The 21,873-nt window shown below is 37.6% G+C and overlaps 3 protein-coding genes across 11 annotated transcripts in view; 1 reads left to right on the forward strand and 2 right to left on the reverse strand.

Moving 5' to 3' along the window:
- The window catches only part of arhgef10lb (Rho guanine nucleotide exchange factor (GEF) 10-like b), a 51,776-nt gene extending 44,551 nt beyond the window's left edge, over positions 1 to 7,225 (reverse strand). For 2 of the 8 annotated variants that reach the window (XM_056268164.1, XM_056268165.1), the window contains exon 1: positions 4,259 to 4,469. In XM_056268164.1, coding sequence (XP_056124139.1) covers positions 4,259 to 4,445 — 187 coding nt within the window. In that variant the 5' untranslated portion in view covers positions 4,446 to 4,469. Of the gene's footprint in view, positions 1 to 4,258; positions 4,472 to 5,192; positions 5,260 to 5,402; positions 5,433 to 6,762 lie in introns of those variants that run through there. The other 6 variants (XM_056268168.1, XM_056268167.1, XM_056268169.1 and 3 more) reach the window with 6 other exon arrangements.
- A 3,971-nt stretch (positions 7,226 to 11,196) lies between these two features.
- Positions 11,197 to 18,293, forward strand: rcc2 (regulator of chromosome condensation 2). Of its 2 annotated transcripts, none has more exons than XM_056268049.1 (13): positions 11,197 to 11,350; positions 12,372 to 12,586; positions 13,119 to 13,212; positions 14,452 to 14,595; positions 15,166 to 15,297; positions 15,417 to 15,505; positions 15,608 to 15,722; positions 16,131 to 16,297; positions 16,378 to 16,558; positions 16,641 to 16,746; positions 16,838 to 16,910; positions 17,409 to 17,486; positions 17,578 to 18,293. In XM_056268049.1, exons 2-13 carry the CDS (start codon positions 12,383 to 12,385, stop codon positions 17,680 to 17,682), a joined length of 1,488 nt encoding a protein of 495 aa, XP_056124024.1. In that variant the 5' UTR covers positions 11,197 to 11,350; positions 12,372 to 12,382; the 3' UTR covers positions 17,683 to 18,293. The 2 variants fall into 2 exon arrangements, with proteins under 2 accessions (XP_056124024.1, XP_056124023.1); XM_056268048.1 differs by lacking the exon at positions 11,197 to 11,350 and adding an exon at positions 11,557 to 11,729.
- A 1,387-nt stretch (positions 18,294 to 19,680) lies between these two features.
- On the reverse strand, positions 19,681 to 20,678 carry LOC130102130 (60S ribosomal protein L22-like). Its single transcript, XM_056268039.1, has 4 exons — positions 20,613 to 20,678; positions 20,229 to 20,339; positions 19,987 to 20,111; positions 19,681 to 19,892 (listed from the first exon to the last, which is right to left on the reverse strand). Exons 1-4 carry the CDS (start codon positions 20,622 to 20,624, stop codon positions 19,748 to 19,750), a joined length of 393 nt encoding a protein of 130 aa, XP_056124014.1. The 5' UTR covers positions 20,625 to 20,678; the 3' UTR covers positions 19,681 to 19,747.
- Positions 20,679 to 21,873: the final 1,195 nt, after the last annotated feature.

A 21,873-nucleotide genomic window follows, 5' to 3' on the forward strand; every position in this document is an offset into this window, starting at 1 on the left:
GGTGTTCTGAGTGGTTGTTTGAGTGTTGCGATGGTGTTCTGAGTGGTTGTTTGAGTGTTGCAATTAGGGCTGCAACAACTAATCGATAAAATCGATAATAATCGATTATGAAAATCGTTGTCAACGAATGTCATTATCGATTAGTTGGTCTGCTTACGTCACGGGGAGCGCTTACTGGTGATTGGTTGAAACAGGCCAATCAGGATGCTCTCTGTCTACACGCGCTTCATGAGGCACACACACACGCAAGGTCTCTCTCCCTTCGTTGCTCTGCCGCGCGCTCGCGCTACATGGTTTGGAGCACAGTCTCTTCTGTCTCGCATGCGCGCTCTTGCTTGCGCGCTCAAATCCCGGGAGTTTGAACTAATTTGCGAGCATCAGGGAGCCGCTATCAATATGCGGGTGACTCCCAGAACTTCCGGGAGACTTGGGATGTCTGTATTTTGCGTCTCGAGCATCAGGTTGCGCAATCAGTTCGCTCGCAACATAAGTGATGGATTAAAATAGTGCTACCGCAGAAATATTAAATTAAAACGGTCTTTACAAAGCGAAGCACTAAATATAAAGGCAGTTAATAACAGCAGCAGTAAATTATTGTTTTTTAGTCACTGTACTCAGTGGTTTTCAGCGAATGTTTGTGCACTAATGCGTCATTTTTCCTGTCTTTTTAATCAAGCCTGTTAGCTTGCTGCGTACCTCCATTACGTTCTCTTTATATAGCATTTGTCTAGCCTACTATTAAGTTTTAATTGTTTTTCAAACGCGATCTACTGCGGCTCTATGTTCACACGCTTGTTTTCACTCTTTCTATATTAATTTTTACAAATTATCCTTAATCCAACTAATTTTAAATAAAAATTAAATGAATTATATATTTGAGATGTTTTTAGTTTATATCTTCACATCTGAACAACATGTCTGTAAATTTGTTTTAACAAAAATTGTGTTAAAACAATATGTTGGATATAAATGTTTTTTTTTTTTTTACATTAATCATGGTTGTCAACTTGCCATCAGCAATTATCATTAAAAACAATGCAAATATTGATATTTGTAAAACTCAATGTGTGGCTTTTGCACTTTTTAAAGTACACTTTTACACATAAATATCCTAATTTAGGGTTTTAGGTAACACTTTATATTACGGTGTCCTTGTTACATATGTTACATGTACTTACTGTAGTAATAACAGTAAATTATGCATAATTACATGCAACTAACCCTCAACCAAATCCTACCCTATTCCTATAGTAAGTACATGTAGTTACTTAATATTACTCTGTACTTAAATATATAATTACACTGTAACAAGGACACCTTAAAATAAAGTGTAACCGGGTTTTATTTAGTCATAATAAATAAAAAATCGAATTGAATTTTCTATCCGATTAATCGATTAATCGAAAAAATAATCGTCCGATTAATCGATTATCAAAATAATCGTTAGTTGCAGCCCTAGTTCTGAGTGGTTGTTTGAGTGTTGCAATGGTGTTCTGAGTGGCTGTTTGAGTGTTGTGATGGTGTTCTGAGTGGTTGTTTGAGTGTTGCGATGGTGTTCTGAGTGGTTGTTTGAGTGTTGCGATGGTGTTCTGAGTGGTTGTTTGAGTGTTGCAATGGTGTTCTGAGTGGTTGTTTGAGTGTTGCAATGGTGTTCTGAGTGGTTGTTTGAGTGTTGCAATGGTGTTCTGAGTGGTTGTTTGAGTGTTGCGATGCTGTTCTGAGTGGCTGTTTGAGTGTTGTGATGGTGTTCTGAGTGGCTGTTTGATTGTTGCAATGGTGTTCTGAGTGGTTGTTTGAGTGTTGCGATGGTGTTCTGAGTGGTTGTTTGAGTGTTGCAATGGTGTTCTGAGTGGCTGTTTGAGTGTTGTGATAGTGTTCTGAGTGGTTGCTTGAGTGTTGCGATGGTGTTCTGAGTGGCTGTTTGAGTGTTGTGATGGTGTTCTGAGTGGTTGTTTGAGTGTTGCGATGGTATTCTGAGTGTTCCCCAAGTGGCTTTCTGTGCGAATGTTCAAAGACAGAGAGGAACACGGATAAGCAAAGTGAACTTTGAGCTTCAGGTTTGTGTGTAAACGGTCAAATACACAGAAATATGTCAAAATGCCCAGCTTGGTGAGTATTCGCTTAAACACCATTGGTTAGGCTATGTCTTAAGTGAACATAAACAGTTGGAAAATAAGTTGCATGTGTATCAGTTAAATAGATCTTTGCAGCTCTTAAAGTGACAGCAGCCTAATATTCCTGCTGCTGTCTCTGTCATTAATGTTAAAGGGATAGTTCACCCAAAAATGAAAATTATCCCATGATTTACTCACCCTGAAGCCATCCTAGGTGTATATGACATTCTTCTTTCAGACGAATACAATCAGAGTTTTATTTTAAAAAATCCCTGCCTCTTCCTAGCTTTATAATGGGAGTCAATGGATATATTTTTTTGGAAGTCCAAAAATTGCTCGAAGTTTGATCAAATTGCTCGAAATGGCTCTGGGGGGTTAATAAAGGCCTTCAGAAGTGAAGCGATGCGTTCGTGTAAGAAAAATATCCATAAAACTTTATTGACTAAAATAACTACCTTCCGGCAGACGGCCGTACGCAAGTCGACTTACGGCAAAAGAGTAACACTTGACGTTGTATGACGTAGAATGTAGGAGTAGCCTAAGCTTTGACGCAAACAGGGCTGGGCAACCGCGTTCGTCATTACATTGTGTGTCAAGGGTTACTCTTTTGGCGTAAGTCGACTTGCGTACCGACGCATTCTTCTTACACGAATGCATCGCTTCACTTCAGAAGGCCTTTATTAATTATTATTTATTTCACAGGAATTCTATATTTGTTAAAAAGCCGTAACAAACTATACAAGTCGTACAGACAACTCGTATAGATGGTTCAGAGTCAATTCTTTCTTTTGGGAGAAAATAGCTTTGTTTATCGTGCACTTTCGACTTTACAACTTTGTAGAACGGCTATATTACACACTGCATGAAAAGGAATTTGAAACCTTAACAGGGGAACTTTAAGCTTTAAGCTGTTCCTAATCACCTCAAAGAGAGGGAATGGAACATGTTGCACATATTGCTTGCCAATAAATAAAGAGTTGTCAATTCATGATACTTTCTCATCTCTTAATTTACATTAAAAAATACTCTTAAAATACATTGTTGTAGTTATTTAAGTGTTGTGATGGTGTTCTGACTGACCCACCTCTAAGCCTCGTTGTACATTATCACAAACATGGATTCGGAGATATGTGGATTTTAAGAATAGAGAACAACCCTGGTCCTGTATATCTATTTTATTTTGTGGGCATTGTGGTTATGAGTGTAAACACAAAGCCACACAGCTATAGGACCTGCCTGCTACGGACTGATTGCAATGTGACTTAGCATGTATAATCCAATTTCACTTAAAAAGCATAAAGACAACAAACAAAACATTGCGTCTTAATAATTCAGTGCACACTCTGTATCTAAGCAGCTAAATTTGTATTCCATTATAATGCTGGACTGAGTCAAAGAGGAGGCTCAAAAATATGTTTTGACCATAACAGACAAAACCCTTATGAGTCATCAGATTTGTTCAGAAAAACTCACAAGCTTAAAGCCAAAACTCCCTCCCTCTGATAACACACACCACAAACATTGAACAGATAGACAAAATAATACAGACAAAAACAATCTGTACATGCACCAAAGGTGTGAGTGTGTTGTGAGCTGAATCCGGTAGAGTAGTGGCACAATATATCTTTTGTTGTAAACTACAAAGTCAAGTTAAGCGACAAAAACATTGCATCACTTTTTGGCATTTTCTGACCAGTTGTTGGAACGTTACGTTTAGCAAAGGAGCCAAAGCACAGGGATAGAGATTACACACTCTGCACTGGATGGAGAAAAACAGATCATGTGAAGAGCAGGATTACACATCTGACCATATGGTCTCTATAGAGAATTCTCAACTAAAAGTACTTATACCAGTAAATGTTTTCACTTGCTCCCACAATGAAAGTGAGTTGTGCATAGCAGTAGTGTAGCAACCAATTACAACAAAGAATAAATGTCTATGCTTACATTTCTATGTTACAAATTTCCCTGCTTTAAGTGCCCTCCGAATTTTCCCTGGTGCACATTTACCTTATAAAATAACATGAATCAGTTACTCAAGTCAATATAAGCTCACATAACTTTAAAATGGCTCTAAAGGTCATGCAGTGCTCAGGTGCTCTATTCCCTTCAACAATCACTAAACCAACAAAACAATTGTTTACCATGCCTCTTATCCTCATTCCCCTCACTCCAGCAGAAGTATGAAAACCTCTTAGACCCGGCCAGATGGATTTTGGGTGACACTAGAAATTTAAGCGATTGTCTCATGCAAGTAGTCTCCATGGCTTCAGGATAGATGTGTGTCAAGAGCAGGTGACATATGGTGGAAGAATTGTTCTGCTGCAGCATATGGTCAGTTACCTTGAGCGCTGCAGTTTTCCAAGCTCTCTGGAGATTAAGAGGGTAATGCCGTATTCCCTCAACTAGGTACAGTAACTGTGTTTCAGAGTTCTACACACTATACTATTCTCTAATATACTAGAACAGGTGACATATAGAGGTCATTAACAGCTCTTAAACTGTCATTATGGTTTCTCTTTGTTTGAAAAGAGCGCACCCTAATGTGTCATGCACAGATACCCATTGTTTGGGCCTTGTTTGTACCAGAGAGAGCAGTGAACAGTGTGATGTCACATGACGTACCTCCTAAAACATCTTGGCAGGACCACCAAATCATGACTAAGCACCACTGGGTTTGGAAGATTTGAATTTGAATCATACTATGTGGGTTAACGATGTATAAGCGTGTCCAAGATAAAGAAAATCTTCTAAAAATCCAGTTTAAAACACATGCCAAGTTCTTGAATGTACTCGTCTCTTTGCATGCATTGGTATACCATTTTTAAGAAAAGTTTAGTTTGGTGTAATCATTGATTTGATTATAAATACATTTCATTTTCCTAACATCTTGAATGCATGTGTGTGTACACACACCTTAATTATTATGTTAACAAATATATCATAAATATTCACACCACATGACATTTTACAACCTGAACTAACCTTGCCCTGTCATAAAAATGACAACCCCTTTAAATACATTTTAATTATCTAACACATCAAGATATCAACAAGCAGCATGATCCATGTACTAACCTTTTTTAGGAGGGTTAAGAGATTCTGGAGATGCCATGAAGTTTAATATATAGTCATGTCTGCACTCCTGTAAAAGAGAAATGTGTTAACACATTTACTCTAAAATGCTCAATCCAAAGTCCCTAAACACACAGGATATTCTGTATGACAGTGAAACACAATACTGTAGCGTATCTAACATCACAACTCTAGACTTCAGTGAAAAATGACTTTTGTTGTACTATGTTGGACATTACAGGTTACTAAAGGAGACAGGGTGAAAATGTTACATTCCTCAACAGTGTGTGGCAGATCCAGGCTTGCCTTACCAGCTGAATCCTCACACAACATCTCCTCCCACATTTACTGGGAAAGACTCTCAGCATGTGTCAGAACAACACAACTCAACCGAGAGGAATGACCGGAGGGTGATACAAAGAAATGTGCAGGTTTAGTTGCGTCAGTACCAGTATTTAGAATAAAATGAGACAGCAATTCATTAACCACTTTTGATCTCTTTCATCCATGTAGTAACGCCAAGGTCATGAGTTTGATTCCCAGGAAACAAATACTGTCTTTAAATACACCATAATTTGCTTTAGATAAAAGTGATTGCCAAACTTCACAAAAGTACTTGAAAAGAGTTTCTGTCATCTTGTTTCCTGAAAGATAACTCTGCAGCTGGAGGTCAGTGTGCATGAATTATTCACTAGAAAGAAGGGCAGGGGTAAGACCAGGCTGAAGCCAGTGAATAGACAAAGGAAAATAGCATATTTCCCACTCAGAGAGAGCACAGCAAGGTTGAATGGTTGAGAGTAAAGCACACATAGTAAGAACTGCAAGCCCATTGAATGGCCTAGAAACTCCTTTTAAATAAATAACACAGGAATCACCTTGGACACAGGCACAGTGAGAGAGGCATCTGGACCGCCACACATGCCACCTCTTTTCACAGACTTCTCTCTATTTTACACTGATATCATTCGCTACTTCCTGCTATGTAAATTCACAGTTAACCAATGCATTAGACAGCAGATCTGATCATGTAAAGGAAGACAAGCTTTTTCAATAAAAAACTGTAGGCTTGAGGTTAAAAATGACCAACATGAATGGTTTGATCCCATGTGAGTCAGCTGATATCAAACCACTGGTAGGCAAAGCTGAAGGACAGATTAGCTTTAGCACTGGACTGATAAATAGATGTCAGATTAATTTAAATCACAAATATACTGTAGTCATCCACTATTGCCATCAGGTGAAATATAATTGTTTTTGTCTGCCATTCATCATTAGAGGCCAGAATTATATTAATATCAAATAATTATCACAGAATCTTCATATCACAAAAGAAAACAAAACGATTTTAAACATGTTCTTTATTATGAAATCAGTAATATCAGTAAATGAATCAGATGGCACAAAGTGGTCAGATTATTACGCACAATCATTTTTTCATCTGAGAGTCTGGATGTTTTTTATATTAATCTAGTCTCACTCCCCCCTAGTGAGGCTTTGTTGCACTGTTATATTTTCATATGTCAAACAACATAAGCACTCATTTTTTTTGCTCTTATTCCAAAGAAAGACTTACTCACAAGTCTGGCTTTACGTCCCTCAAATGTCACCCCTCTGATATTGTCCTTATTGATCACAAGCTATCAATACAGATCCATTGTCATGTCTGCTCCCATCTTTGCGCAGTGCAGCCATCTGTGAATCTACAATTGATGACACCACTGTCTCTTCAACAGAAAGCACAGCAATTGTAAAGAGCTGATTTTAATTGTTTTCTTTTAGTGGAGGAACAAGTTCTGAGACTCCCAATGCATTAACTGACGCGGCTTCTCCGAAGAATATGAAAACTCTTCTCCCTCTTTCTTTTCGCTCAGTCCCTCCCTTTTTTCCTTTCTTTGCACTCACTCCTTCCCCCTGCCGTACATCAGGAGAGAGCAGTATGCAAATACTAAAAGAAACAGGCAGCCAATAGCAGATGATCAGGCCTGCACTCCCACCAATCATAGAAGAGCAACTTTTCTTTCAATAGTTCCTTGCTGGGGGTAGACAGCAGGACAGCAGAAGAGGAATTAATATGCTATGCTCATTATGAGTTGATTAGCATAGATAGGTTATTTTACCAAAAACAATATTAAAATAAAGTCAATATTTTAGATTATGTGGCAATTGTCTCTGACTGTTAGAATAAAACGTGTTTTTGCCTTTAAGATCTTTATTTAAATGCACCTTGGTGTGATCTTCATGTAAGTTCAACGCTGTAAAATAATAATAATAATACAAGATCAATAAGTTGACATACTGTAGTATATTTTTACATTTTTTTTTTTTTACATATTTTTAACTCGTCAAAATAAGTTAAGCAATTTCAACTTTTTTATAAATTATAAAAGATTCAACTAATTTTTCAGTTTAATGTAATTTAAGTTGAAATTGATTGTACTTAAAAATTAACTCAGTGCAGTTAACGTTAGGCCTATTTAACCTCATATCATGATGGGAATCATCATTTAAGTAATGCATGATAATTGATTCAATTGAATATGAGCTACAATTTATAAAGGCTATTCCACATGCATGAAGAGGTTGAATCTCTAAAAGAATGCATCGACTTCAAATGATGAATGCAGCCAAGGAAAACGTGAAGAATGGAAAAATTGCTGGAAAGAAAGTGGAAAATAACACAGTTAAGACAAATAAAAGTATCCTAAACATTTACCTGTCAAACTGTTGGTCAGGCGAAGGTGACTGGTTTTATTAAAAATAATTTATTTTAGGAAAAATATTTTTCTAATTATTGCACTTAAGACTGATAGCACATGCAGATCAAATAACAAAAAAAAATGGAGAAACAAGCAAGTGACGATCAAATCATAGACTGTAAAAAAAATAGGCTCAAATGCACCTAAGCGAGTGACGTCATTCCTTATGGTACGCGGTGTCTATGGCTTGTATCCATGGCAACGCTCAGCTGCGTAGTGACAGTTAACGGTTCTCCTCAGACGCAGCCTTGTGTTTTCTCTTTCGTCTGTCTAAAAGGTATTTTTAATTTTTAGATTATTATACATTAGTTACCATAACGACTGTCCATCTTTAAATTATATGAAAATATTACATTTTAAAACGTTTGCTGAAGTTGTCCGCAATGTACTGCTGATAACCGTTAGCACTATGCTAACACTACGAAGCTAACGTTAATATGTTACGCTGAAATGAGACAACGTTATATTTCATATATGGATATATAGACATATAAAATCATAACACTACTGAATATGTTCATTTTGTTGTTTTAGGTAGCCAAATGAGGAGAATTGCCATCGGATTAACCCCACAGCTGACCGACACACACACACACACACACAGCTGCCAGCGCATTTGAAGACACACACACACACACACACACACACACACACACACGGAAATAGCACAACACAATTACCATTGTTTAAATAAATAATTTAATTTGTTCCTTACACCGTGTCTGTTTTCTTTGGTTAGCCAAAAGTAAAATAAAATAAAATGATATTCAAGGGACTAAACGCGAAAGTCCCATAAACGTCCCGAATGGCCGTTGGTGGTCCTGGAACGTCCGGAGGACGTCTTTGCGAAGGTCCGCGGGACATCAAGCGGACCCTACACGGGGACGTTAGCACAGTGCAGTCTGGACGATGGGGCGGGGCGACACTTTTAGGTGGGGCCAGAGCGGGGCGACACGTGTCGCTCCGCCCACACCTGATTTTATTGGCATAGACGCGTGAGGCACGAGCATGCGCATTCCTTTATGTACGAGTTTATGAATTATCTGTGACGCTGTTTGGCCGTGCTCTGGCCGTACTATAGGCTATTAAGTGATAACCATTGCGATTTCAGTAACGATCAATTGGATAATGTTTTGATGAACTTACGAATCAAGTTAGATGAAGTTACTGTCAAAATGTATTCACAATTCACATCGTTTCAAAGCAGCTTTACAAAAAGTCATATTGTAAGCTTTAATATTGAGCAGTTTTATGGCTTGGCGATATCACAAAATATGTTGCTGATAAATAATACACTGTTTGAGATTTAGCATAGCTATACTATATATTAATTTACCCTGCAGATAAGTCAGTGCCACTTTTGGTGGGCAATGAGCATGACTGCATGAAATTACTGGCAGATCAAAGGAGAGATCATTTTTATGTGGGCTGATTTAGACAATATTTTTCCGCATGTCATGCAGAGCTCCTTAATTTTACATCATTCGTTTATGCTTCTTCGTTTTTCCATTAGGATCAGTGATTAAACACAAACTCGGGATTTTACACAAATTATGATAATTCCCTGTATTTCAGTAAAACAAAGGATAAATCCGAAAGTGTGTTTTATTTTATTTTAAAGCAAAACCACGGTGACAAATAAGACAGGCTACCAAATAGCAAGCCCTGGCCATTGGGTTATGTGCGTACAATGGGAATAAAATCCGTGCAGCGCTGCAATGTAAAAATAAATTTTAAAAAAAAAATGTTTTTTGTTTTTTTTACTAAAACAGATGTTATGTTGATCTATAGCAAATATTGTAATGTAGGCTATGTGCTCAAGAGCGTATTTAAGCAATTGGCCTGCATGTTCATATCACTGCTGGGTGTTTTATTTATTTTATTACAGCCTATTATAATTGCACAGATTTATAGCAGTGTGTTTTTTTATGGTTATGCAGCTAGCCTATATGTGAGTGTTAATATTTGTAACCATTTTAATCAAGTAGCCTATACATGAACATGAACACGCAATGCGATGGTGGATGAATAAACAATTGGATTTTTAATATACCTGATGTCACAGTCACAGATAGACAGTCGTACATAACCAGTTGACACTTATTAGAAAACATGAATCTTTAAAAAATATAACATAGGGCTTTACAGAACCAATAGGCCCGAGCTCGATCATTTTGTATGAACAGGTAATCAACCAGGAAACGTGTTTGCCATTAAACATTTTATTTGCACTTTGTACCAAATAATGCAAGCATTGGACAATCTCGTTAAAAAAATGACAACAAAAAACGGTCATGCTTTAAAATTTAAAATCAGCTGCTTACATTACAGTCAATTATCATCATTTGCGTAAAATCCCGAGTTTGTGCTGATCCACCGATCCTGAATATGAAGAAGCCAAGTGAATCACGCACTAATCTAATGTAAAACATCTCCCTGAAGTACAAGTAACGTCACCAAGCGTTCGTTTTTAAACAATAACTTAATCTATACTGTGTCTCAATTATAATAAAGTATTAGCCAATAGATATTAACAAAAATTACCATGGTAAACTGATAATAAGATACGATTAAAGTTAGCATTTAATATTTCTTTGATACGGCCAAATCATTCACAAAATCGTACATAAAGGAATGCGCATGCTCAGACCTGAATCGTTTACCCCAATAAGATTGCGGTATTATAAACCAATTAAATTGGGGGTGGGCGGAGCGACACGTGTCGCCCCGCCTAAAATTGTCGCCCCGCCCCATCGTCCAGACTGCACTCTGGGGTACTACATTTAGGGGACGTTCTGGGGACCTTTTTATGTTAGCTGGGTGTGCACCTGATCAAGAACAGTGAATGCCTTGTGGGTTGATTTTAGACTCCAATAAAAACGTTTATATTAAAAATGACATTCTATTAAAATTGCACAACCTATTATTTTTATGTCATATGTGATTTGTTTATGTGGGGCACAATCAATGATCAGACGTACACTTACCATGTACACTGCGTCTACAGAATTCCCTTTTCTTTTCATTTAAACGGACACCGCTTTGCACATGTAAGCATAACAGAGGTTGTAGCTGGAAGAATGGATAGATTCATAATTTCAGGACACAAAAACAACAATCCGATTCAAATTACCGGTAGTCGACATTCAAGTCCTCCACGGAGGAGGTTGTTTACGATCCGCATGTCATCCAACTCAGCAGAGGGCGCTATAGTCTCATCAACGGACTCAAATTTGTAGTTCGTGCTGCATCCCATACTCGTGTTTTTGTTTTGTGGACTACACGCTCACTGCCATGAAAGTTACATGAGTGTTTTAATTGTATATCTGAATCTAAATTAACGTAGTGAAGAGAATAGAGGAAAAATACCTCTTGAGCTCAACGCTTTCATTCCAAGCAACACAGGTAAACTTACATTTTGTAAAGTAAATGAAACTTTTCTGTGTACTGCTACCTCTACACGAATGACTTTAAAATCATGTTAAATGTACAACTCTTTGAGATTTTATAGTGGAAATCAGCGATCTCCACCAGACAGATGTGTGCGATATAAAGCCCCGAGTGTGCGCTGAACCCACGTGGTTTGATCGCGAGTCTTTTGTTCCGAATCAATCAAAAAACGAGGAAGACGGACAGACATAAGTAGAGCATCTGAATCAGGAAATCTACTTGCATAATAAACGCATCTTTCAGCACAACAGACCAAGCCATTTGATTTAACACGTCTATATTCCGTCCACTTAGATATTTGTATTTAAAGTAGAGGGGAGAAAGTTTTACTCAGGTGAGTTATAATATCCTCGATGTTTATGATTGCGGCATCTGATGCAAATGCAGTATAGCATGCTAACACGGCTACGTCTGCATCATACACATATGTAAACGTTATGTTTTTCAAATGCACTTTCCATGGGACATACGTTGATGATTTTGACTTTTTTAACGGGACGGGGGCAGATATAACACGTGGGTAAGGGAATAGTTTAGTTAACGTTACTAGTCTGGTTGAAGCAGAGCGGTGCTAGTTGGCTAACCGGCGGCTGCGTTATAAAACATAACAAAGAAACAAATGGAGACTGAGTGAGACAGACGCGTTGCTGCTGATTCTTTTGTTACAGCGCTGCTAGTGTCTTAGCATACCACAGGACCGCTGCTTTTTACAACACTTTATATTTATATGATCATATATACCAAGAAACCATGCCTTGACATTACTAATACGAAAAGCATGTGTGTGTGTTTTCTTAAGGATTCCTTCGCTGTGAGATAATTGGGAATTTGGATCAGCAAGAGATTTAAATCATATTGACATTTGTTTCTTCAGTCGGATGGTTTCGGCTCGTTTGATTCTTCTTTCCGTCCATTTATAGTCAGACCAGTAAAATGCTTCCCAACTACTTTTTTTTTGTGTTTGTTTTTGTTGTAGGATTTTGTACTATGCCACGCAAGAAGCAGACCGATGTGTCTGGGAACGGTGGATTGAAGAGAAAAAGAGGAGGTGGAAAGAAAAAGGAAAGGGAGTTTAGCAGTGATGATGAGTTTGATGACTTTGAACAAGAAAACACAAAAAAACCTGGCAAACCAGCAGCTAAAGCGGGTCTGCAGCCGGTCACTGTGGCTGATGATGTGAAGGAGAAGATTGTAAGGACATATAATTGCATACTTATTGCTTCTATTTACTGTATGCATATATACTAATGCACTTTATATGTATACATACTCACTAGCATATGATAAAGTAAAGAGATTTTCAAACTTTGTATTGCCAAGGACCTCCAAATATGACAATCTTGTTATGGAACCGTTAAAAAAGCTGCTGTATATTTAATAAGTATGGTGGCTTATTACCCCTCAATGAAATTTTCCAAGGTTAATGATGCACAGTTATGTTGTCATTGTTCTCAAAACAATGCATTACTAAAATATTATCCGAAGAATGTTTACTTTGCGTTACCATAACGGTATTTTTTTCCTTACTTTTAATGTTAGATATATAAACGTTTAAAATAATAATTAAAAGAATACACTAACTCATTTACTTTGATAGCTTTGAAAACTACATATATATATATTTTAACTGTTCCCCCAAGAACCCCCAGTGGTTCTTCAGAGCTCAGTTTGAAAACTGTATTAATTGATTGTTGATGGATTTCTTGCTTTTTCTGTTGTGCAGAAACTTGAGGTTCCCAAAGTCAAAGGTCAGCTGCTTGTTTTTGGAGCCACCAACTGGGACCTGATTGGCAGGAAAGAAGTGCCAAAACAGCAAGGTACGATCGTGCATGAGCCAGAGATATTTGGGTTACAGTATAGTTTCAGGGAAGTCGCTCCCCAAGTGAGTCATCTGTGCTAATCTGTTAATTCTGTCATTGTGACACCAGAATTTAATTTGCACTTGTTTTTCACTTTTGTTTTCTTTTGAAAATGTAGTTAAGCACTTTTTGATGTATACAGAGATTTAAAGAAAAAAAAATTCTGACATCCTCATATTGGCAATTTAAGATGAAGTGTTGGATAGTGCCATGCATAGATGACAAAGACCTGTGCCTATGAAAGTGCCGTTTTATAAATCAGTAAATATTTATTTTCACTGTTTTGATCTTTATAACAACTAGTTAATTTATGATCTCAACAAAATATAGATACTGGTATTCAAGTTGGTAAAAAATAGCAATATTGTGAAATAATATTGTTACAATTTAAAATACTTGTTTTATATTTTCAGCATTATTACTCCAGTCTTCAGAGTCACATGATCCTTCAGAAATCATTCTAATATGCTGATTTGGTGCTCGAGAAACATTTCTTATTATCAATGTTGAAAACAGATGCTGCTTAATATTTTTGTGGAAGCCGTCATTCTTCTCATACTTTCAATAGAAATGTCAAAAGAACAGCATTTATTTGAAGTGTTTTATTTTTTTGTAACAGCCCTTACTCTCACTTTTGATCAATTTAATGCATCCTTGCTGAATAAATGTTTTTTTTATTTTTTAAATGTATTAGACCAGTGGTTCCCAAACCTGTCCTGGCGACCCACCAACACTGCACGTTTTCTTTGTCTCCCTAATCAAACACACCTGATTCAACTCATTAGCTCATTAACCCATGTGATAATGAGCTGATGAGTTGAAACAGGTGTGTTTGATTAGGGAGACAAAGAAAAAGTGCAGTGTTGGTGGGTCGCCAGGACAGGTTTGGGAACCACTGTATTAGACTATTTGAAGTTCTTGTTGGCTGAAAAGTACTGCAGAGAATATACACCTCTGTGTGAGATAAACCGGATTTAGTTGGCCGTAACTGATAAGTCATATTTTGAACATCACAACAGGTACATTTTTTAATAAACCACCAACATCTCACACAGAAAACCTAAGATAAATCAGCCAGGTGCTGATATTATTGACTTAACACTTAAAATAAGAAAGAGGAAGTGTGTGGGTTGCAGTCATTTATACTCTTCACTTTTGTTAGTGAGTATTCATGTGTGTCTGTGTGTGTTTTTCCAGCTGCTTATAGGAACCTTGGGCAGAATCTGTGGGGTCCCCATCGCTATGGGTGTCTCAATGATGTCGAGGTTAGCTGTGTGGTGTCTGGCCCTTGTGCTGCCCACAGTCTCATCATAACCACAGAGGGCAAACTCTGGAGCTGGGGTAAGTGTCCACACAACAGTAGTGTTTCAGCAGCTCTTAAAGTGACAGCAGCCTAATAAACCCTCTGCTGTCTGTCATTAATGTTAATCAAAGAACAAAAGGCAAAGAGAAAATCACTCCCTGCTCTTAACTGAATAACTTCAGGCTTTAATACAGAATAATCTATATTAGATTTAGAATTTATACAGTGAAGACTGTCCAGTGTTTGTTTATTCAGTTTCTGATTTGTCACTAATAAACTAACACCATATCTACACTTGATGTGAGTGGCGCGACGCAACAAAAGCAAATAGAACCCATTATAAATAGAATCGGCGATGCTGTCTACACTATAGGGAGCGATGCGACCCTGCAAATTCCCAACAGTAAACTGATGCACTGGTCTATTTCTGGCAACGGTCGCTTTGTTGTGGTGCGGCGTGACAACTGTTACATCCAGTGTAATAAAAATCCAGCAATCTTTATGAAAGAAAAAAAACAGTACCCAAAAACAACTAAAAAAATAAATAAATTCATTCATCAAAAGATGCGGAAATCCTGTTCCTAATTTCTGTTCCTGGTCCCTCTCAGGTCGTAATGATAAAGGGCAGTTGGGTCATGGAGACACTAAACGATTGGAGGCTCCAAAACTAGTTGAGGGCCTGGGGGAGGAAGTGATAGTAGCTGCTGCTTGTGGTAGAAACCACACCATGGCTTTAACAGGTAGGCAACCATCTGCTAAATGCAAAGTGTTTGTCATATAATTGCAGTTATTATAATTTGTTGCATTGTTATAATGATAATGTAACTCCATTATGCTGTTCTTATGCTTTGTCTCACAGAAAATGGTACTGTCTACACCTTTGGAGAAAACAAACTGGGTCAGCTAGGTCAGGGCAATCAGACAGATGCTGTGCTCAGCCCTGCTACAGTAAGACTCTCCCTTGGTTTCATTTACTTAATGGGGATTCACTGGAACATGTTTATTGTGTTTTAAATGCTCTACAAAACAGCTGCATTTATTTACCTACAGATCCAGTACAACGGGCAGCCGATAGTCAAAGTGGCCTGTGGCGCGGAGTTCAGTATGATTGTGGACTGCAAGGGGAACCTTTATTCTTTCGGTTGTCCTGAATACGGCCAACTTGGTATGCAACAATGTAGTCCAATGATGCTTATTTAAAGGGATAGTTTACCCAAAAATGAAAATTGTCATCATTTAGTCACCCTCGTGTTCCAAACTTGTATGAGTTGCTTTCTTCTGTTGAACACATAAGATTATATTTTAAAGACAGTTGACGGCACCCTTTGACCTCTATAGTAGAAAAAAAAAATACAATGGAAGTCAATGGGTGCCGTCAACTGTCTGGTTACCAGCATTCTTTAAAATATCATCTTATGTGTTCAACAGAAGAAAGAAACTTGTACAGGTTTGGAACAACTTGAGTGAGTAAATGACACAATTTTAGTTTTTGGGTAAACTATACCTTTAACTGAAAAACATTTACCAAATGCATCGGTTTGACTTTTTCAACTTTGTGTTCTGTATCTAAAAGGGCATAACTCAGATGGAAAGTTCATTGCTCGTGCCCAGCGCATTGAGTTTGACTGCGAGCTCATCCCTAGACGGGTGGCCATTTTCATTGAGAAGACCAAGGATGGCCAAGTGCTTCCTGTGCCCAACGTCGTGGCTCGGGATGTAGCATGTGGTGGCAATCACACGGTGAGTAGCAAGTTTGTGGATTGTGGTGCAAAGCAGTCATGGATGAATTAAGGCTGAATTATATTGTTGCTGTCACGCAGCTGGTGTTGGATTCCCAAAAGCGTGTTTTCTCGTGGGGATTTGGGGGATATGGACGACTAGGCCATGCCGAACAGAAAGACGAAATGGTCCCGCGATTAGTCAAGCTCTTTGACTTCCCAGGCCGTGGAGCAAGTCAAATATACTGTGGCTACCAGTGTTCCTTTGCTTTGAATGAAGCGGGTAAGCATGTAATTCCTCCCTAGGAAAAAGACACAATTGAATACCCATAATGTATTTGTGGTTAATGCTTCTCTTTCCTCAGGAGGTCTATTTTTCTGGGGAGTGACAAATACGTCCCGTGAGTCCACCATGTACCCCAAAGCTGTGCAGGACCTGTGCGGATGGAAGATTCGCAGTCTGGCCTGTGGGTAGGTAAAGGCAAAGGATTCTGAAAATGTCTTTATAAAACATTTAGAAATGTTTGCAGAATGTTGATTAGATGTCTATAATTCCTCTCAGGAAGAGCAGTATTATCATTGCAGCTGATGATAGCACCATTAGCTGGGGACCATCGCCCACATTTGGAGAGCTGGTATGTTTGTCTTCTGTTTAAGGCTTTGACTTGTTTAAAAAAATCTACACAAAAGTTTGGGGTCAGTAAAATATATACAGTATTTTAAATAATACTTTTATTCAGCATGGATGCATTAAATTAATCAAAAGTGACAGTAAAGTTTCAAGATATTTATAATGTTTCTACAAAATGTTAAGAAGCACAACTGTTTTCAACATTGATCATAATAAATGTTTTTTGAGCATCAAATCAGCATATTAGAATGATTTCTGATTTAGGATCATGTGACACTGAAGACTAAAGTAACGATGTTGAAAATTCATATAGGAATACATTTTTAAAAGTTTTTAATTTGTAATAATGTATTACTATTTTACAGTATTTTTTAACAAATAAATGCCTTGGTGAGCATAAGAGACTTCTTTCAAAAACATTTAAGAAATCTTACCACCCCTAAACTTTTGAACTAGTGTTAATGGTTTTCAAATTTCTCATATTTAAATTTTGCATTTTAAGGGCTATGGTGACAACAAACCCAAGTCCTCCACCACTGCTCAAGAGGTCAAAACTCTGGATGGAGTGTATTCAGAACAGGTGAATTCTGCTGGCAAAAACCTGACTCGTATCCTCCCACAATTCTGTTCTCTGTAATATAAAGGTATGCAACTGAAAACTTTCATTTCAGGTGGTGATGGGCTATGCGCACACCCTGGTTATTGCCCGACAAGACACAGAGCAGGAGAAGGAAAAGCTCAAGAAGCTGCCCGAATACAACCCGCGAACACTCTGATTGGACCCCATTCTTGTTTTCTCCGGGGGGCCTTTTTTTAAATGGAATGCCTCTGTTCACTAGGTCACCTGGGTAATCACAATTTGGTTGGGATGGGATTGTTTATTTTTCTTCTTCTTTTTTTTGGGACATCAAATTACATTTTTGAAAGACAATCCACGTGTCGGATTAAAGTATCGAATAAGTTGCATTAACTGATATGTGTAGGCTCGGGTGTTTCAGAATGGTAATTGTGGCGTCACACGCCAGTTTTAATTTCACGATAAAACCAGCAACCGCTCCGAGCACTCGGGATTCCACTGGATCCATCCCCTTTACTTAAACATTCCTAATGGAAGTTTATCACAGATTGTTTTGTTGTTTATTTTTCCGTAACAATTACTGTGAGATCCATGTCTGCTCTCTTCCAAAAACTGGTGCTAAATCATTCTAATGCAGACTATCAATGGACTAATGTTATCTTAAAGACAAACTCACTCCATTCTTGTGCCTTTTTAAGTGAGATGATTCAGGCTGAGGAAGTTCAGTTAGTCCTATGACATCTCAAGTGTTATGGGGCACTTCACCTTTTAAACATCACTTGCATTACTTCCAGCTCCATGGTTTCATCACCATAGATAAGAACATCATTTTCTTCAAATCAAGTAGCTAATCGGTAAGATTTTTTTTTTCCCCTCCATTTTCAAGATGCATACTTCTGTTAATCTAATCAGGGAAGTATTTTCAACTCCTGCAATGCAAATGAGACATCAGCTGTGAGATTTTTTTTATTAAATGCAAGTCATAAATGTTCATGCCCTTGCTAGTGATGTAAACTACAGAAACGCTGTTCTCGTGTTGATGTTAGCATGTTTTGGAAATAATGAACTTGATGTTGAGAAGAGTAGATTGTCCCATCATCAGGGACCACAATGTCTTTACAGAGCATTTTTTAATGCAATATGTTAAATACTGTGCCATTTCTTTGTGTTTACCTGGGCTTAAACTGTGATCACATTGTTATCTTTCATAATCTGTATGAAAGTCCATACAAGAGTCCATCCAGTTTGTGGGCGAGCAACAAGCTTATGTTTTATGTTCAATGAAAACAACAGTTTTAAATTGTGTACTTGCAAGAAATGTGTTCATTTGTTTAAGCAGTATATGTCCAGGAACTGGAATTTAAACTCCTATTTTGATTTGTAAAATGTTATTTTGTTTTCTTCATATTAAATAAAGGTTCATGTAAGTTGGTATATGTTGTTACACGGTATTTTTTTTATCCATGGATCTGATCTTTTATGTAGTTTTGTTTTTACTCAAGTTAGCAGAACAGTGTGCTTGCTGTTCGTGTTCTCTTAAGATTGACATGAAATGAAAATTCACCTTATATATTTCCATAATGCATGCTATAGATCTTATGAACAATTCAGTTGTGCACGTTTCTTTTTTTTTTATTTACCTCAATGTTTAATCAAAATATTATAACTGGACCATCTAGTGAACGACAGACTTCTCTCTGGTGACACATGCAGGGCTTTTCCAATCATTTAGTCCATTTAACTTTGTCCCTGCAAGGCCACGTTCATCTGCCCCTACTTTTGAGTGCAACGTCCACATCTCAGCATTCAATTAGCAGCTGATGCATACAACCATGTCAGCCCTACATTTTTCTGCCCCAATATTCTTTTACACTTGATTGTATATCACAATATTGGAGAAAATATCTGCTGCTACTTCAGTTTCATTGTGGTTAACCAGTTTCAGTTTTATTGTACTGGCATATCTTAAAACGTCAGTGCCATTGTTTTATCTCAAGATGCAAACCAGTAATGTTTTTTTTTCTTCTAAGGCACGTTTATAAAAGCTACTTCAATGTCCTAATTGAACTAAGGACTATTACTGGCTTAGTCTAAGCCGTGTCTGTGAAACCAGGCCTAAAGGTATTTGTGGTTTGATAAATACTGTGTCCATCTAGCATGAAACAGCATTGAAAGAAGTGTATCTGAAAGGATAAAATTCAGTATATTGTATATGAATTTATTAAAATGTAAAAACAACAACAACAAAAAAAAACAGCAAGAATTTAATCCTCGTCCTCCTCTTCTTCCTCATCCTGGTTGATCTGGAAGTATCGAAGCTCATAGCTTTCTTTGGTGTTAGCCACAACACGCAACCAGTCTCTGAGATTGTTCTTCTTTAGGTATTTCTTTGTGAGATATTTCAGGTACCTGCAAAGTTGATAAATACATTGGAATATAATGTAAGTTGCTGCAAAAAAATTGGCAAAACAAATAAAGTCGAGATGTATCAAAACAGACAAACCTTTTGGAGAAGGGCACCTCAGAAGAAACTATGATTTTGCTCTTGCTTCTCTCAATGGTGACAACTCCACCTCCCAGGTTTCCTGCTTTCCCGTTGACTTTGATGCGCTCCTGTAGGAACTGCTCCTGTAAACAAAAGCAAACAAGAGACAAATTCAGACAGCCGGTGGTAATCTGGCATTTCCACAGTAATAATCACAAATAGGCTTCATAAGAACTTGATCTAACGTTAACGTTACTCACAAAGTTGGCAGCATCCATGATACCATCTTCAACGGGATGCGTGCAGTCCAGCGTGAACTTCAGGACCTGCTTCTTCTTCTTCTTCCCACCTTTAGAGCTCTGCTGCTTTCTCTGCAATTAATTGCACAAAATGTCCACTTTCAGTCTTGTGTCTACGACAGGCATGTCATTATCATCAGAATAACACAACTATTCCCTGTGAATGTGACTTCACGTCACGGGGTTCATTCAATAATATAACAATTGTCTTACGGATTGGGATATTACTTAAGTTACTTTTTGACAGCGATAGAGATTAATATGCAATTTCGAATGATTTGTGTACAAGGAAATGAATGGAAACATCTGTTATTTTATTAACTTGGTCCGTGTGATCGAACTTACAACAGGCGCCATAGTGAGAAATTTCGTCGAAAGGAAGAATCACGACTGCGCAAGCGTGACGTCGCAGTGTTCGATTTGTCTGTTGTTTGACTTAAAGGTACAGTTCGTCCAAAAATAAAAATTTGCATAGGACCTATCACATGACGTAGTTCCTGTATTTGGCCCCAATGTTCAAGGGGGGGTGAAGACCGCAACCGCAAGTATATGTTGACTTTTGTACACAGTTAAAAAGCAAGTCAAGTTTTTACAGAGCTAAGGTAAAGTTTTATTTACACATTTAGATTTTCAGTAGCTAGGGGAGAGCGGGGCACAAAACCTAACGCTTTTTGACTTTCTCAGTTGTGCAAATCTACTTAGGGTTCAGAGTATTTATTTTTTCCCACATTCATTTCCCACATGTCTAGAACAATTATGTGGTTTTGTTTTATTAATGCAGTATATACTTTTTTCTTGATATACCCCGAAAGAATGAAAGTGAAATGTGACAACATCCCCCATAGCCATAGGTGGGGTAAAATGCTATCTGATCTAATCAAAAAAATATACAAGACAAACTAAAATATGTTCTCAACAAAATACATTTATTAACTTTTTCATATAAAATAATGGCATTTTTTAATAATTAAAAATAAAACAATTTTTGAGTTTGACAATGAACACACCGGAAAACACAGCAATACAACAAAGTTCAAAACATAATAATAGTTAATAATTTCTGAACATTGACTCTCAGTCTTTATTCACCTTTTTCTCACGTTTTCTCAATGGGGGCTAATAGTTCAAATAGGGGCACAATCAGTGGTTAATTTGTAAAGTGGGAGGTCCCGGAGCGTAGAGGGGGGGTGGATCCGGCGACTCAAAACGGGGGTTGGAGGAAACGAAAAAAAAAAAAAAAAAAAAAAAAAAGAAACTACGTAGCTCTCTCTTCGTTCTCTGACTAAAAAAAAACCTTAACAACGATGTGTGTGTATCAGGGCAATGTTTATTTTAATTTCAGAACATGCACTACATGGGTGCAAAATGTAAAAAAAAAACGAAAAAAAAAAAACTTTTCACAAGCAGCAAGGGGGTCGCACAACGGACGAGAAGCGCCGAGTCGCGTCTAGGACAACTCGAGCAGGGGCGGCGCCAGATAATTTTAAAGCAGGTGCTGAGGGGCGCATCTTACTAATGCTGTTCAATTTTCATAATCAGCATGTAAAAAAATAACATTATAATATTTTTACAAAAATTAAACAAAATGCGCTTATTTAATGGCTAC

This window comes from Rhinichthys klamathensis, unplaced genomic scaffold, assembly GCF_029890125.1.
Source record: "Rhinichthys klamathensis goyatoka isolate OS25496 unplaced genomic scaffold, OSU_Roscu_1.1 h1tg000269l_1, whole genome shotgun sequence".
NCBI classification, from domain to species: Eukaryota; Metazoa; Chordata; class Actinopteri; order Cypriniformes; family Leuciscidae; genus Rhinichthys; species Rhinichthys klamathensis.